The 16,758-nt window shown below is 37.1% G+C and overlaps 1 protein-coding gene across 2 annotated transcripts in view; it reads left to right on the top strand.

Moving 5' to 3' along the window:
- Positions 1–415: 415 nt before the first annotated feature.
- The window catches only part of Cwc22 (CWC22 spliceosome associated protein homolog), a 65,114-nt gene continuing 48,771 nt past the window's right edge, over positions 416–16,758 (top strand). The window contains exons 1-2 of one of the 2 annotated variants that reach the window (XM_047547268.1): positions 416–508; positions 12,966–13,109. In XM_047547268.1, the coding sequence (XP_047403224.1) occupies positions 13,083–13,109 (27 nt within the window). In that variant the 5' untranslated portion in view covers positions 416–508; positions 12,966–13,082. Of the gene's footprint in view, positions 509–8,607; positions 8,657–12,965; positions 13,110–16,758 lie in introns of those variants that run through there. The other variant, XM_047547269.1, reaches the window with a different exon arrangement.

Here is a 16,758-nt window from a genome sequence, read left to right as displayed (position 1 = left end):
TCTAGAAGACCTGGGAAAAAATTTTTTTCACGGAAATGTGACCACTTGGGACCACCCCACCACTTTATTTTTTGTAACTGAATAAAAGCAGTTTTAGATTAAAGTAAGTACTGCTAAATACTAAACACTAGCAAGTCCCTGATGGGCAGGCAGACGGCATGTGCTTTCGCCCGCGTATGTGTCAGAACTACAATTCCCACCGTGCCCTGCGGCCTTCTCACGCCAAAACTACAATTGCTCTCGTCATTTCCGTCCGCGCAGCCGGTGGATGCTGGATTTTGTAGTTCCTATCAAGTTTTCTTTTGTCGCCGTTTGAGTACGGAAAGTGTGCGGCCAGATCGACTGCTTTAAATCTGGTATTACTCCATGTTATTAAGCTTAATTTAATGTGATGACGTATCATAGCCCATTGCATCAGGTTTGTGTCACGCTCCGCCTTCCTACTGCCAGTCCGTGGGAAGGGGAAGTGACGTACATCCGGTGTAATGGCGGCGCGGTGGAGCTTTAGGTAATTATCGAACTCCGTAGACTGGCCGCGAGCAGCGACCCGGAGTGGGGGTGGCGGATGGCTGGGGCGGGTGGGTAGTGAAGGGCTCAGGAGTGGTGCTGGTGCCGGTACGGTCGTGGGCGGCACTGGGTCACGTTGGCCTTCCCATCATCTGCGGATCCGCGGGGTCGGGGTGTGAGAGCCGGTTGGGCCGGGCAGTCGAGAGGGAGGGGAATGGGCGGCCTTGAACTGGCTCTCCGCCTGCGCGGACGGACGCAGCTTGCTAGTGAGGTTTCTGGGGCCGTCCCTTCGCAGCGTCTTTGTTGCTCAAGTCCAGCACTAGCGCTGGTCGCCTCTCCTTTGGCGTGCAAGATGTTTCAGGCGCGGATCACTGGAGCCTCTGGAGCTGATGGTCTCGCCAGGGGCCTTTCCTAGTGCCTGGGTCCGAGGGCCATGGGGTTGGGATCAGTGAACTGTAGTTAATTAACCAAGTGGAAGCTTCGTTCTTACTCTTTCCAACGTAATATCCCTGTAGGTCTTCCTTTAAAATTTCACTTGTTGTTTCTTTCTTGCTTCCTTGTCCGGTAAATGCTGATCCTTCAGCGAGGACGCTGTTTTTCATTGTGTGGTGTTCGTCTATCGACCCTTATTCTTCCACAGCGTTACCTCAATGATGCGGTAACTTCTAAACTTGGGTCCGGGTCTCCACTTCTCTGCTGAGCTGGCCCTACCATACACTGTAATACAGTGGTAACACAATAGTTATTTTCACTGAGTCTGACTGCAGTAATCCCTTTACCACTTAATCCTCACAATTTTCTGAGGTAAGTGAAAAAGGGAGGATTTGGGAAAAGGCTATTTTAGTTACAAGAATTATATGATTTACAGTTTAGTAAGAGGGTCTGGATGTAGCTCATTGTAGCGTGAATGAGGCCCTGGTTGCATCTCTTAAAAGCACTTTTTAAAAAGGTAGGATAAGAGTTCCCCTTGCATGTCTGTAGACTAGAAATAGCAGATAAACAAGGAAGTTTGATCTTCAGATAAGTTAATCTGCCTCTTCCGGAGTCTGTTTTATCTATATTTAAATTTGCCTTGTTTTAGGATTGCCTGTGAATGCAGGAGTTAACAACGTAAGTTATCATCCTACTATGGAAAAGCACATTTAGAATTGACACTGGAAGTATAGTTTTGACCATGAGACACATTGCTACAGGCAACATATGTAGGAGGAGGAAACCCACTTTTTTGGTGTACTACCAAGCCAAAATTTCAGTCTTGGTGCAGTGCAGCGGATTCATTCTGTCGCTCATAGCAAGTTACCTAACATTCTAGTCTTGCCTTCCTGATAAGAGAGAGAGAGAGAAAAAAAAAAAATAGGACCTATCTTGGTTGTTTTAAGTTTGATGAAAAATAATGTGCATAAGGCACTGTGCCTGATATACAACATTAGCACTTATTGTTTTTACTATTATAGTGCATTTGATGTGTTCTCTTGTATTCCAGTTCTTGTTCTTTGGTTCTGAATGTTGCCCTTCCACTCTTAAGTGCCTATGGTACCCTCATGGAATCTTTCAACTCATTTGACTGGGGCTGTAGACTCTTCTTGGTTATACTTAAGAGGCTAAGAACCTTGATTTTATACCATTTCCTCAGAGTTCCAAAATGTGGTCTCCTAAGTCAACACCATCAGTATCTCTTTGGCTCTTATTTGCAATGTAAATTATTGGACTTTATGCCAGTCCTGCTCAATCAGAAACTGGGGAATGTGGGCTCATCAAACTACTCTTACCAAATCATGCAAAGTGATTGTCATGCCAGTTAATTTGAGAACCACTACTCTAGCCCATCCCCTAATGATATGCTATGGTCCTCTCCACTCCTCAATCTGAGTTTCTACTCTCCTTGATTTCAAGTATTTGATCCATAGCCAGTTGATTTTTCTCTGTTTTTTTGCCACCACATCATTCCCTACTTTGGAGAGCTTAGCTGCAATCACTTTTGGAGTTCTGACATTTCCTAGACTACTTAACTATTTTTCCCCAACCAGCTTTCTTAGCTCTGTCAGTTCTGCCAGAGTCCTTAGAGGCTGACTTTTCTCCCTGAAGATTGTATTTTGCCAAATGACCTACAGTCAGTTCTATCTGAGACTACCCAAAAGAGGACATAGTGATACTTTGTGTATCTGTAATACTATGTCCTAACTTGAACCTGTATTTTCTGTTTATCATGCACTATAGGCTGAATTTTATACTACCTAAACTACCCATGACTTGTTTATGACTGGCCTAGAGCTAGTAGAAAGAAACAGTTATTGGTAATAACAGCTGATCCCAGCTGAGGACTTTGGAGGCTTCCTTGTCCTGTTTCCCTACTTCTCTGTTTAAATCTGGGACTCCTAGCATGAGAGGGTAATAGAACATAAGGCTTCTGGCATATGAATTTCACCAATCCCTCAGACTTACGTTTTTTCTCAGTACATATGTTTCCCAATTGGACAATGGAAGAGACATTTAAATGTTTACAACAGAGTGCAAACTTTCAAAGCATTTTCTTCAAATATAGTACATTAAGAGAGGAATGGATTGTCACCAGGTATGGTGGTACACACATGTAATCCTAGCAACTCAGGAATCTGAGGCAGGAGGATTGTAAGTTATAGACTAGCCTGGACAACTTAGTAAGTCCCTGTCTCAAAATCTCAAAATGAGGAAAGGACTGGGAATGTAACTCAGTGGTACAGTACCCCTGGATTCAATCTCCTGTCCAAAAAGAAAAGAAAAAGAGAGAAGGGAATGGATTAAAGTAAACTTTTGCTCTTTGTAGCCAAGGCTAATAAGTCTTTCCAAGGAAAGAGATACGGAAAAGGGACTATGAGCTGCCTTGGCCTGGAGACAAACTGAAGGCTTCTGTGATTAAAGAATGGGTTAGTTAATGGGAGGCAGAATGTGTGCACGTGCACCAGTCAGTGTCAACTCAGGTTTAACCTGTCTTTGAGCCTAACTCATGAATAGATCAAGCTAGACAGAGTACAGCACTACCACATGAAAAGGTACCCTATCTGTCCTTCCCTGAATTAGTTTATTAGGACAACTTCATTCTAGACCCAGTGACAAGAACTTCTGTAGTAAGATGTAGTACTGTGAGCTCAGAGGCGATTTCATAAATTTCTATATAGATATCAGTCCTCCAAGTTTTCCAGATTATGAGTCACTAAATGGCTCTCCAGTAATCAGAAAAGCTGCTTTCAAAGCTGTGCAGTGAGAGTGGGCAGAATGTATTCAACCCATTTAGTTAATTAGACAAGCTGAGGAACAGACTTGGGAGGTGGGGAGGAGACGAGGCTAAGTGAACATCAGATGAAGCCATATGACTTTACTATTACTTAGACATGTTTTTGTGAGTTCGAAAGAACTCCTTTAGGGTCACAATTCCTTTTACAATGCTCACAGTGGAACTGGCATTTTTTTTTTAATCTCACTTAGTAGGGAAATTTATTCAAGCTGCTCTCCAGGTTAACATGATTGAGGACAAATAGAAGATGTCATTGGATAGTGCTGCCTTGAAGCAGTTATGACAAAGCTTGGTGGTTCCAAGAAGGAGTTTAGTTGAGACAAGACTGTCAAGGTATTCCTTGATAAGAAAGTTATCAAAACAGCATTATAGAGTTTTCTGTGTAGGAAGAAATGGGGAATAATCATCAAAAAGACACGCTCCCCCTTCTTTTAAATTTATTTTAAAAGTGGAACCTGTTAAGTGTCTGGTACTCTCCAGGTTCTGGGTATACAGCAATAGCTAAGAACTTGAAAGGATTCAATGTGTTCACACAAAGCCTTTCACACTTCAAGTTTCATGAATCTCATGTTCTGTCTCATTTGTTCAGTTCTCTACATGCACCCTGTGCTCTACTGTTAACAACTTGACATTGCTAAACTCTTTTATGTCTGAGTCTTTACACATACTGATCTCATTTCCTGAATGATCTCTTCCTCCTTTCCTTGTGGATAATTCCTACTTATCCTTCAGGAATCCGCCTAAGACCTGCTTCTTTCTTCATTTCCCAGACCTGTGGTTGCACTTCCTCTTTTCCAGCAGTACAGTGTTTACAGCATAGCTATAGCTCTTAAGACTTCCTCCTGTAGATCTTAAGATGTTCCTACCTGCGGATAGGAACATTTACCAGTGTGCTGTTAACACATATATCGCCTCAGTATGTGTAGGCACTTCCTTTACTATAAAGCCATGACTGTACTTCTTTCTTTTAGCTTTGTATTTCCTTGTTTTCTCTGGAAGTACTTTTCTGAGCAGCTGCATAATATAAATTTCATTTGTGGCTCCAACTTCATTGTTTTCTAGTCCTGTTTTTTAATACAACTTTCCACATGTTATAACCTCACAAAGAGAATCTTTTTGCACAACTTGAAATTAATTTGAAGAAGGAAGCATTCAGTGGGTGATGAGAATCATTAGAACTAATTCTCTGCCACAAAGTATGCACTAAGAGTAATGAGGGTTGTGGTACAGGTTTGAAATTTAATGTTTTATTTTTCTTATCTTGAAAATGGGTATAAATTTAGCTTAATCATTAGACCAAATAAAACCATGCTAACACCATTTGCTTGGCAAAAGAGGTGCTGAGATTACTCAGAAAAGTTAGATCCTATTGCCAGGTTGCTGAGCTGTGAACCAAAGGATATAGAGGGAAAGTAATCAAGAGGCTGTAGGCTTAGGAGCATGTCAGTGCAAGTGATTGAGGGTATAGTAGCAGAAAGGGTGTCCTTTAGGTTTTATTTTATTTAGGAGCTAGACTGCTACTGAGGAACTCTCCTGTTATGAAACAATATATGCAGAAACATTGTTGAAGGCATACAGACAAAATTCCTCTTTTACAAAGGACATTTGCAAAGTATGGAGTAGTATCAAATACTTAGAAATGGAACATACTTTTATAAAAGCCTGTGTTTCTTATGAGCAGCCTTACAGATCTATAAAAGGATCTTTTTACTCTATGCAATGAAATACCAGTTAGTAGCATACATGGGGAATTTATATTTGTATATACAAGTTGGAAAAGTTCTTAAAACCTACAGATAAAGGCCTCATGAGAAAACGAAACTGTTGTAATCTTATTATGGAATCTTTCCTGAATGGAGCATTATTCTGAGCTCCTATATACAGAAAGAATGGGGTAAAGTCAGGATCAGATTTGTTTCTAAGGTTTCTATGACATAGGATTTGAAACCCTTATTGGACTGGAGTGAAAAGTTGTTCTCACATGTGAGTCGAAGCTGTAAGATCAAAGATAGTCTTCCAGAAAGAATATGAAAAAAGAAAAAGCCAAGACTTTTCATTTGTTAATTTAACATATATGTTGAGAACCCCCATATGTGTTGAGAATATAGCAATGAACAAAACAAAAACACATGAACAAAGATTAAACTTTAAGGGAGGTAAATATCAAAGGGATGGAGCAGGAAGAGAGGAAGAAAACCAGATGAAGGTGATGTGTAGTTCAAGAAGTGAGAGCTTCAAGAAAAGGAGGAATAGCAGTATCAAATACTAGAGCAGTGTCTGATAAGAGGAAGGTTGCCTCTGGATTTAACAACCAGGAGGTCATTATACATAGGTCTGTAGTTCTTTATTTGTAATTATTGGAATCAGAACTGTTTCAACACTCAGAATTCTTCAGAATTTAGAAAAGAAATGCAGTACATGTAATATTTATTGAGTATTCTCTTTTGGGTCCTAGTCAGTATCCTTTAATCAAACACATGTTTCAAGGTTTCATGAATTAAGTCTTAAATTGATAAGTGTCAGGATTTTGTTGTTGTTTGTTTGTTTTGTTTTGTGGTGCTGGGAATCAAACCCAGGCAGGGCCTCACATATGATAGGCAAGCAGTCTACCACTGAACTACATCCCCAACTCAGCATGTCAGGTTTTGCTGCTAAATATTTTCAGGGTTTTTCAGATTTCAGAATTACAGATAAAGGATTGTCAATGGTACCTGGTGACTCTTCCAAAAAGGAAACAGGAGTGTTTTGACTTTTTTTTCTCTTTCGAAATTGTGACTCTGAGCTGAAATCAAATTTCACATCACTTTTTTTCTTATGTGGCATATCATAGGCAAATTTCTCATATGTTCCTATTAAAAAACAGCAAGAAACAGTTTTCCAAAACAAAGGAATTGTCTTTCAGTACAGATATAGAAATTACATAGCAATCTTATATATTGCTTAAGAATTGTGGCCAATTTGTTATTCCTTTTTGTTCCCTGAGAAGGAAAAACAATATTTAGAAGGGATAGGGACTTGGCATCTGTTGGGGGATTTTTCAGAGAATCCCATCATTCCCCTTTCATTACGTTTTGACATTTAGAACCAATTTAAGAAATTTTTTATTTTGAATATTGTTAAGTATTATCATTTTCCCCATTGGGCAATCAAGATTTTTTTTTAACACAGTGGTAATGTTTGAAATTCACCAAACCTGCTATCAATCTTTAGAATGAATAAATTAAAGGGAATTCACTTTATTGATTCCCCTTTTCTTTAGCAGTTTTATGATAGTATGAGTTTTTCTAACATGGATGGAAGACTCTAAGTAACAGTGGTAGAAGTATTCTCTTTTTGGAAGAAGCTGGAAAGCAGTGTATTCTAGTTATCAGTTGGATGTTTTCTCATGTTATAAATTTTTTAGAAAATTGCAGAATTTACAATTTCATTGCTTCTAGTTAACAGTCTGAAGTACTTCTTACAAATGTTATCAAATATTTTGCCTTCTGATGCTTGCTGAAACTGAGAGAAAATCTTCATCATTTTAAAACTAGTGCTCCCAGGAGTGCTACATCTCCTATTGCAAAATACCCTCCTTGCTCAGGAAAACAGGAATGGTTTTGCTGATTTGCTTACTTGTGACAAGGGGAGAAATTTAAAAATTCATCATAAAATCCACAGTGATGCTAAGAAGAGCAGAGAGAACTATAAACTCTAGATAAATTACTCTCATTGCAGAAATTTCCATTTAGTCTAAATATCAAGCACGCACATATTGAACTTCCAAATTTCCCTACAGGCATATTCTGTATAAATCTGGACAGTGATAGTATTATATGCATTTTTTATTAGAACTGAAGTAACAATCTACTTTTACAATATTGTCAATTTTACTCTTAACTTTTTGAGACATGGACTTATAATAGATTAGTGATTGCCAGAAATTATTTACTGTTGAAGGTTGAAAAGTAAAAAGGGGAAAGATAACACTGATCAGAAAGAAAATTCATTAAATTTACATAAGTAAGGCAATTTGAAATAAAATACATAGAAAATTGCTTTAAAAAAAAGTTTTGTGGATGGGTTGGGAAGAGAAAATGGGTTTCATAACCCAGAGGAATAGTAAAAGAAAATACTTAATCTTGCATAATAGAGTCAAGTGATTTATTTGCTCATACTGTACCTGGTCACAGTAAAGCCTAGATGTGCTAATTAAGTAAAGAAATTCTTAAAATTATTATGCATGTTCCAAAAGTAGTAAGTAGTTTGTTATATTAGCACTACAATCTGTGTTATCTGAAAGGAATGGATCCATTAGGATAAGAAAGTTTTCTGGGTAGTACAGACTGTACCTGTTTACATTTTATAATTTATCAATTTGATATCCATTTATTAATTGGGATCCTTTGGGATTCATTATTAAATGATTTAAGCATCTGATAAACCTACCTTTGAACTTTAGCTCTGCCATTTACTACCTGTGATTTACTTGGATAAATTGTTTCAACTCTGTTACTTAGTTCTCCCATTGAAAAATAAGGCTAAAAAAAAATTACCAAAGCAAGATAATTATGAGGATTGAATAAGATTATATAAGTGATCATAAATTATGGTACAATTTCTCAAGTTTAAAAAACACTGATAATAAATTCTTTCAGGTATATCTATAGACTTCTTACTATTCATTTGGTAAAGATGTATACATTTGAAACTTGCATATCCCTTTCCAGTTGGCTTAAGACTAAGTTCTTTACTATAAAGTAGGTAGACTGTGGGGGTCCTGTTTTATACCTAAGAAAAATTGAGAACCTCTGTGCTTTCATTCAGAATTGTAGAGCTGAAGCAACTTGGAGAAGAGTTGGATATTGGAATTATCTTGGGAATGTTTTCATAAAACAAGTAGGTCCAAGCCTTCTCCTCCCCCTCCCCTGTTTTCTGACTTATATTAGATGGGCTCCAATATATGTACAAGTAATCTCCCTATCATTCAATTTTCATCATTCAAATTGGTTTTTAACATAGTGACTTAGCAGACCAGTTTTGCAATATAGAGTAATGATCTGAAACTGACATGCAGGAAAAAAAGTCCAACCAGCCACTTTGCTTGAGAGCAAAATTCACATTGCGAATTTGCTCTTGACACCTAGAATATAAGCATGATGTAGGTGGGAGAATTTGTTAAGGTTATTCTTTGTTATCAACCAGCACCTACAAAGGTACTTGGCAAATAATAGAAGTGCAGTAAATATTTTTTGGGATTGCATGAATTATGTATTAATACTTGATAAAGGCATTAAGGATATAGAAATGACACAGTGATTGTGCTGATACAGGTAGAAAAATCCTTTTGCCTTTGAGCAGAAGTTGGTTAAGTTTCTAGTTTATGACTCTATCTACCCCTTTAGAACCATATAGAGTGGACCTTTGAAGAGAATTATACAACTTGTGTATGGCACAGAGTTATCTTGTTGAGGCAAGTGGAACCTAAAATCCTGCCAAGACAAGCATTGTCCCTGCAAGGTTGTGTCTGCCCAAGATGAGAGAGCAGTAGCTGTTGTTACTTGGATAGGTTTGTTCATTCATATTTTATATAATAAAGTTAGCTGTAATTCAGATTGGTTTTTAACATAGTGACTTAGCAACCAGTTTTAAAATATTAAATAATGACTATAATTTGAGTTATATGTAATGTTTTGATTTTTTTTTCCCCCTCACTACTCAGGATTTTCTCATTATCTTTGATCTTCAGCAGTTTGACTCCAGATTAAGGATCCCTTTTTCTGAAATGCTTGTGATCAGAAGTGTTTTAAAGTTTGGATATTTTTGGGGTTTTGGAATATTTGCATAGAATATTTGCTTTTTACTGTTCTACCATCCCTAATCTGAAAGTCTGAAACCTGCAAAGCTCCAAGATACAAAAGTTTTTGAATGCTGAATGCTCAAAAATCCTTTGAAATGTTTTAGATTTTCAGATTAGGGATGCTCAGTCTATATTGATTTATGTTGATGAATATGTGTGTGATTGTTGTTTTCTTTATATTTATCTTGTCATGTTCTCTGAGCTTTTTCAATCTGTGAATTTGGGTTTGTCAAACAAATTTGGGGAATATTTGCCTGTTGTTTCTCAAAATATTTTTTTAAATTCTTTTTCTCCTTTGCTTCTTGGACTTTAATTACACATATGTGGGTCATCTCAATATTGTCCTACATGTCTATAAATATTTTCTCTCTGTTCTTTAGATTATTTTCTATTAATTTATCTTCAAGCCCCCTGACTTTTTCTGTTGTCTTCATATATCTTTCAATTCTTGAATTTATTTGGTTCTATTATTTCCAAAAACTTTGCTGAAATTCCCCAGCCTTTTTTTTTCTATTATGTCTTCCCATATGTTTTCAAAACCTTGCTTATAGAACCTTCTGTACTAACTCCAGTGTCTGGACATTTCAGCATTCATTTCCTCTGATTATCTTTTGAGACTGAGCTACTTTCTTTAATAAGTTATTTTTAATAATATCCTGGATACTTATAGAGACTTTGGATTCTGTTACATTCTGAAAAGTGGCGACTTTTTAAGCCCTTGACTTAATTGGACTGAAATTGCAAATTCTAGCCTCTTGAGCTGCAGTTCAATTCATGGTTCAGTAGGAATCTATCTTCTTCATATTTTGGTTTAGAGGCAGGTAGAGATTTGGGGAGAGTTTATACCATGCTGTTGGAGGTTTTTCCCTTTTCTCTCTCTCCTATATGATTTCTCTTGCTTTCCAACTGTGGTTACTTCAGGCTCTGCCCATTGTTCTTCAAATGAGAATGACTGCAGTTTTTCTATCAGTTTTTGGCTGCCATGCTTATTGTAGACTGCAGCTTGCACTCGAGTTTACAGCCATAGTATGGGGATAACTTCCTCATGTTCCTTTGTCCCAGGCATCTACTCTTCTCTACAGTTAGCATGTTTTCGTTGATTCTCACTAGTACCTTCAGGTTGTAGTGTGTTTTGTGAAGAGTTTATAGTTGTTACCTTTGAAAGGTTTGGGACCAGTAGGAACTGCATAGCCATTTTTTAATTGAAAGTACAGATACCCTTTTAAAAATTTGCACAAAAATGCCAAATAAGCTGTGGTTGTCCTGGAAATCAAAACCTTTATTATTTAGATTCTTATAAGAAAATAGTGTTTTTGCCATTGTTGTTATCCTTATTTGCATTGTTGGACATGAACTCAGGAACTCACACAAGCTGGGAAAGTACTCTACCACTGAACTATTATCTTCCAGCCCCCCAAGTAGTATAATTATTATATGTCTGAATTTTCTTAGTCTGTACATTCCTCTTTCCCCATTGAAACACTCTTCCTCCCCATCACTTCCCCTCCCCCTCCCTCCCCCTCCCCCTCTCCCTTCTCCCTCCCCCTCTCCCTTCTCCCTCCCTCCCTCCCTCCCTCTCTCCCTCTCTCCCTCCCTCCCTCCCTCCCTCCCTCCCTTCCTTCCTTCCTTCCTTCCTTCCTTCCTTCCTTCCTTCCCAGGAATCAAACTCCAGGCTTCATGCATACTAGGCAAGTACTCTACTGCTGAGCTACATCCTCATCCCTTATTTTTATCATCTGATGTTTGTTAACACAGGTTTATCAAGATTGTAATTCTTGCATTATTTTAGAATAGGCTATTTAAGGAAGGGGAGCATGTTTCTCCTCTCTCTACTACTATCACCAAATCTGATTTTATAGCATGTTTAGTGTAACTTATTCTGAGATATTTTTTCTGTTTATCTAAGGTATAGAATCCAGTAGGAAAAGTTACTCTGAAACTGAGTTCAAACAATAATGTCATGGTTGTGGACATAAAGTACTAGATAGGCTGGTGTCTTATATGGTTGTTAAGATTTAAGATCATAGTCATTCCTTGAAGAAAATTATAAAGATTTGGGACAACTTACCAGCCAAAAAAGAAGACTAAGCTTTGCTCACAATTGCAGTAATAACTAGTTAAAAAAAAAAATAGTCTGCATATGGACTCATTATATATAGTTAGACACATTAGTCTGTTTAACTGTAGCTGCAGATACATAAGGGGTAATATACGTTAGATTTCAATGATATTTCATAGAAATATTAATAAGTTTGTAAAGAATCTTGTGTATATTGCTTTTACTAACCTGGATTTTGTGCTAACCATTTGACTTAGTGATTTGCATATATCCCCATAAATGATAGTAACTTTATCACTTACAGTGTTAAAACTGTTTGTCTGTGTGGCCTGCTGAAAAAAATGTGTAACTAGGTGTACTTAGCTTGAGTTTCTACATATAGGTTCACCACTAACTGGTGTTATCATTTAGAATGTTGAAATGACTTGTCTGACTTTTAGTGTTTTCATCTTTAAAAAAGGAGGAAATAGACAAGAGAATAGCTTCTCTAGTCCTCAAAAATCTTTTTCCTAGTTGTATTTGGTTACCTTGGTATTGAACATAGTTCTTTCTCTGTATTCTGTACATCTGTTAATTCTACTTCATTTTATTTTTGTAATTTCATTACTTCACAATAAACCATTTGGGTATATGATTCCAATAAAATGCTTAAATGGCAGTTTTATATGAATGTAACAGCATTTTGCAGAAATCACTAAAATTTATTTAATAGAAAGACATTTTAGCATTTAATGATGAGTAGGTTTATTTGAGCCAAATATTTAGTTCTCAAACACATTGAGGCAGTTATTTTAGTTTAGCACCTTATATATATCCTTGTGGAGTCAGTTTATTTCTGAATGATTATCATTTCCTGAGCATCAGCTATTTCATTCTTAGTTTATGTAGAAATATTGACTATTTTATATCCCCTTTGTATCATTGCTCTATGATTGTTTCCTTAGTTCATTTTTTATAATACTACACTACTATTGCATGATACAGATATCCTTCACTGAGAGCATTTTCAATAAAGTTATAAGACATCTGTTTTTAAATTAACTTGTTCCGTCATTGTAATAAAGCCTATTTGCTCTCTTGATTGTGGAGTCTTTTTCAGTAATACATGCTAGGAATACATTGTTTTGTGGAACTATTTAAGGATTAAAATTTATTATTTAATTATTGATTATATCTGTGCTTATTAAGAAAAATTAGTTGTTCAAATGTCCAATATGCGGAAAGAATATATCATTATTTCATACGCAGTTTATCAGTGTTAACAAAGCTTTCTTTGCTCTATTTTATAGGTGATGTTTGCAGACGTAAAAAGTAAACTGTCAAGGAATTCAAACCATTGTGTACTTATTACTTGAACCAACTTGAGGAAGGATTCTTTGATTTATCAGACCAGCTGGCAATAGAAAATGAAAAGTAGTGTGGCACAGATAAAAGTAAGTATGAAACTCATGGTGAAAATGCAAGCTTGTACTCAATTACTATCCTTTAAACAGCAGTGCACATATATGATTAGGGCACTGAAATCAGATAGTAGAGTGACATCACACACGCTTCAGGCTCCACACATTTTCAAAGGTAGATACTTGTCCAGACTGGAGTAATAGCATGCAAAAGGGTAGTTGAAAACATATATAAAATGTGTTTTTGTCTATGTGTGTTTGTGTGTGTACATGTGTGTGCATACATCAGTGTCTCTACAAATTGTGTGTGAGCATGTGCAGAAGAAAATATGTACTAAACATATTTTCCACCATTATTCTAAAGGTTCCACCATTATTCTAAAGGAACTTGCTTCCCTGGATGAGTGTGACATGGAAGGCAGGTATCTCCTTCCTCAGTTGGTCTAGGTCCCTGTGTGTCTGTCCATAATATGAACTTCTTGCTGCATATTTCATATGTATATGCTATATTTGTTCAACAAATGTATATTGAATTCTTATAAAATTTTGCAGTTATTCTTTTTAAGCTTTTGAGTAAAATAGTGAACAAAACAGAATTCCTTGTTCTCATGGAGTTTATATTCTAGTGTGAGGACACAGAAAATAAACCATAAACTTGATACATAATTAAGTTATATAGTACATTACAGTGTTTAGTACTAGGCTTCTGCTGTGGAGAAAAGAAATAAGGTATGGAGATTCATGGCATTAAGAATTGCAGCTTATAATAGGGAGGTTAGTGTAGGGGCCCATTGAAAAGGAAGGTAGCCATGTGAGCAGAGGATTAACCATGCAGGTGCTTGAGGGAAGTGTGTGCCAGGAAGAGAGAACAGCAAGTATAAAGGTAAAGAGTCTAGTGTAACTGGAACAGCTTTGGGAAGGGGAGAGTTGTAGGAAGTGTGGTCAGAACAATACCAAGGAGAATAACTCCATGTGCTTTCAAAACTGTCCTGCCTGTGAGTGGTCTTGGCACAAGAGCAAACCTGTCAACCTCCTCCTCTTCTCAGCTGCATGGATTTATAAGCCAGCATATCACCTCTTGTGCTCAGATTCGGTAAAGGGAGGGTGTATTTTCATTTAGTTCTAAAGGTAGGCACTCCTCCCTTCCTCTCCTCCACTAGCTCTGTACCCCTAAACTTAATTTTTTAAAGAGAACCAGCAGACTCCAAGCTGCTTGGCAACAGGAAGTAGGGACAAGGCCTGGTACGTGGAAAGTGCTTATCAAAACTGCTTCTGCTGCCATTTTTTCCATCCTGTTGTGTATAAGAGGACAACCTTCAGCCTCCATGCTGTGTAGACATCCAGCCTCTGCTTGCATATCACCATTGATGTGGAGTTCACTGACTTCTAAACTAGCTCCATCTGCAGTAGATACCTTCATATATTGTTCTGAAGTTTGCCTCTTTGGGACTTGCACTCATTGGTCCATTGTTACTTAAACAGTTAATTTATTGAGGGCCCAGTAGGTGGCAGACTCTTAGGAGGTGGGGACAACAAAAGAAAACCTTGTGCAGAAATGCCTTTTGACTGAGCTTTATAAGATGAAGCACTCAGATCTTTAAACTAATACTTGTTACACAGGGAGGAAAATGTTTAGGCTTTCAGAGTCATCTTCCTTTCAGACTCTTTAAGTGTTTCTCTTGTGGTCCCAGTGGGTCTTCTTTAGTATCCCCCTAGCCCAGGAGTGACTTCAGTCATCATGCCCTTCACACTTAGTGTCTTGTTTCTCCCAGCCACTTCTGCCTACTTGGTCCACCTCTTTTCTATTAGCCACAGCTGGTCCACTAGGTGGGCCAGGGGTTGTGGGGGAGGTGGGCATTTTTACTGCAAATGAAGATCACATCTTCCATGTTCTGGTGACTCATTTGTTAAGCTCATAGACTTCAGCCAAGGACCCACTGTGTTTTGTTGGAAGCAAACTCTCCACCTCTTCCAACTCCTCTCTTCTTTTGCTTTTGAATATGTCTTTTCTGAGTCTACTGAATGCTCACAGCCACTGGACTGAGGCTCCTGCTCTACTTGCCTCCTCACACTGCTCTCTACATTAAGAGACTAAGCAACTACACAATGTCACCATATTTGTTTTGCTTAATGAGCATTTGGCAGAATTTTAAGGTAATTTTGACTGTATTAATGGTTACTCTGACTTATAAGCTAAACTTAAAAGGGAAATGAGGAAATTTGGATTCTTAATATTTGGATCATATCCCCAAATGGTTTTTAACTTAGTGAAATCCTATTCATCCATCAAAGCCAAATTCAGGTCCTACTGTCCATTGCTCAGAGCTGTGTGCCTTAGTGATTATTCCCTACTCAATATCTCTTGTTGCAAGACCTCTTGTATGTGCCAGACACTCATTACTTGATCATATTTAAGAAATCCTTCTGATTCACGATTTCAGTGTTTTTGGTTCCTCCCTTTTATTCACAACAGATGTTGGAGAGATGTGTTAAAAACCATTGCCACAGAATTGAGGCCTTCTCCCTAATGTAGTCAAAATAATTGACTTGCCTTGTACAAGAAAAAGTAGATAATGCAGTTTAATTATTCTCTCTCTTTTTCTGGAATATCTGAGGAATATATTTACTTGTAGAAATATTGTAGATCATATCTCCTTGATAGTCTTCCCTATATTTGTATCCTTTAGAGTATCTATATAGGAAGTGCTGTGTCTTACGTTATCCCCAAATAGAATGAATTTTGTGCTTTATATTTGGCTTAGGATTTTTTTCCCCTATTTTGGGTGTTGGGGATTATACTCAGGGCCACATGCATGCTAAGCATGTGCCCTACTACTGACCTACACCCTCAGCCCCTGGCTTAGGATCTTGATGTAAAGTTTTACAAAAACCTATGTCATTGAACAATTCTACTTTATTGTGGTACTAAGTAAATTTGTGTGTGTGTGTGTGTGTGTGTGTGTGTGTGTGTGTTAAGTACCAGATTTTAAGATGCTTGCATTTAGTATAAGATAATAGCCAAACTATGGCTACTTTAAATCATTATCATTTCATATTTCTTCATAGATTAGTCTATTAGGGAACCCTATTCAAAAATTCAATATTTAATGAGATTGGCCATTTACTTGTGATAATGTTAGATTCAGACCGCTGTTAACTAAATAATTATAAAATCAGAGGAAGTAGGAGCTTGTTTGCATTTCTATTCAGAACAAGTTTCTGTTTTTAAATGCTTCTTTTTCTCATTTAGGAGGCAAGCTTGTAAGTTTGCACAACTCATTGAGTTGTCCTTTTTTTAGATTTCAAGATTGATAGTTTAAGAAATACTTTTGTCTTGAAGTAAGATTTATTAAAATAATTTTAATTCTTAAAAAATAAGCTTGTTAATACCAATGTTGACTAGTTGCATAAAAAATTTTACGTGCTAGATATATATATATCTGTCTGCATGTGTGTGTGTAAAAATAAGTATTTTGGCCTCTTCATATATTCAGACTTTTAAATTAGGCTATGTATTTAAAGTGAATGGTTTATATCTATCTCATGTCACATGTCTTGTCAGTCTTAAGTTACATGAAGTTACTTATTTGTATGTTCTTTTTCAAAGGATTTGGTGAATGACTTTTAAAGAGTCAAGTTTTGTTTTGTTTTTTTTAATTCCTTAGAGTGACATGATATCACA

Source organism: Sciurus carolinensis, chromosome 3, assembly GCF_902686445.1.
Source record: "Sciurus carolinensis chromosome 3, mSciCar1.2, whole genome shotgun sequence".
NCBI lineage: Eukaryota > Metazoa > Chordata > Mammalia > Rodentia > Sciuridae > Sciurus > Sciurus carolinensis.
The sequence above is the reverse complement of the archived record's forward strand: the minus strand, read 5'-3'. Positions and strand labels throughout refer to the sequence as shown.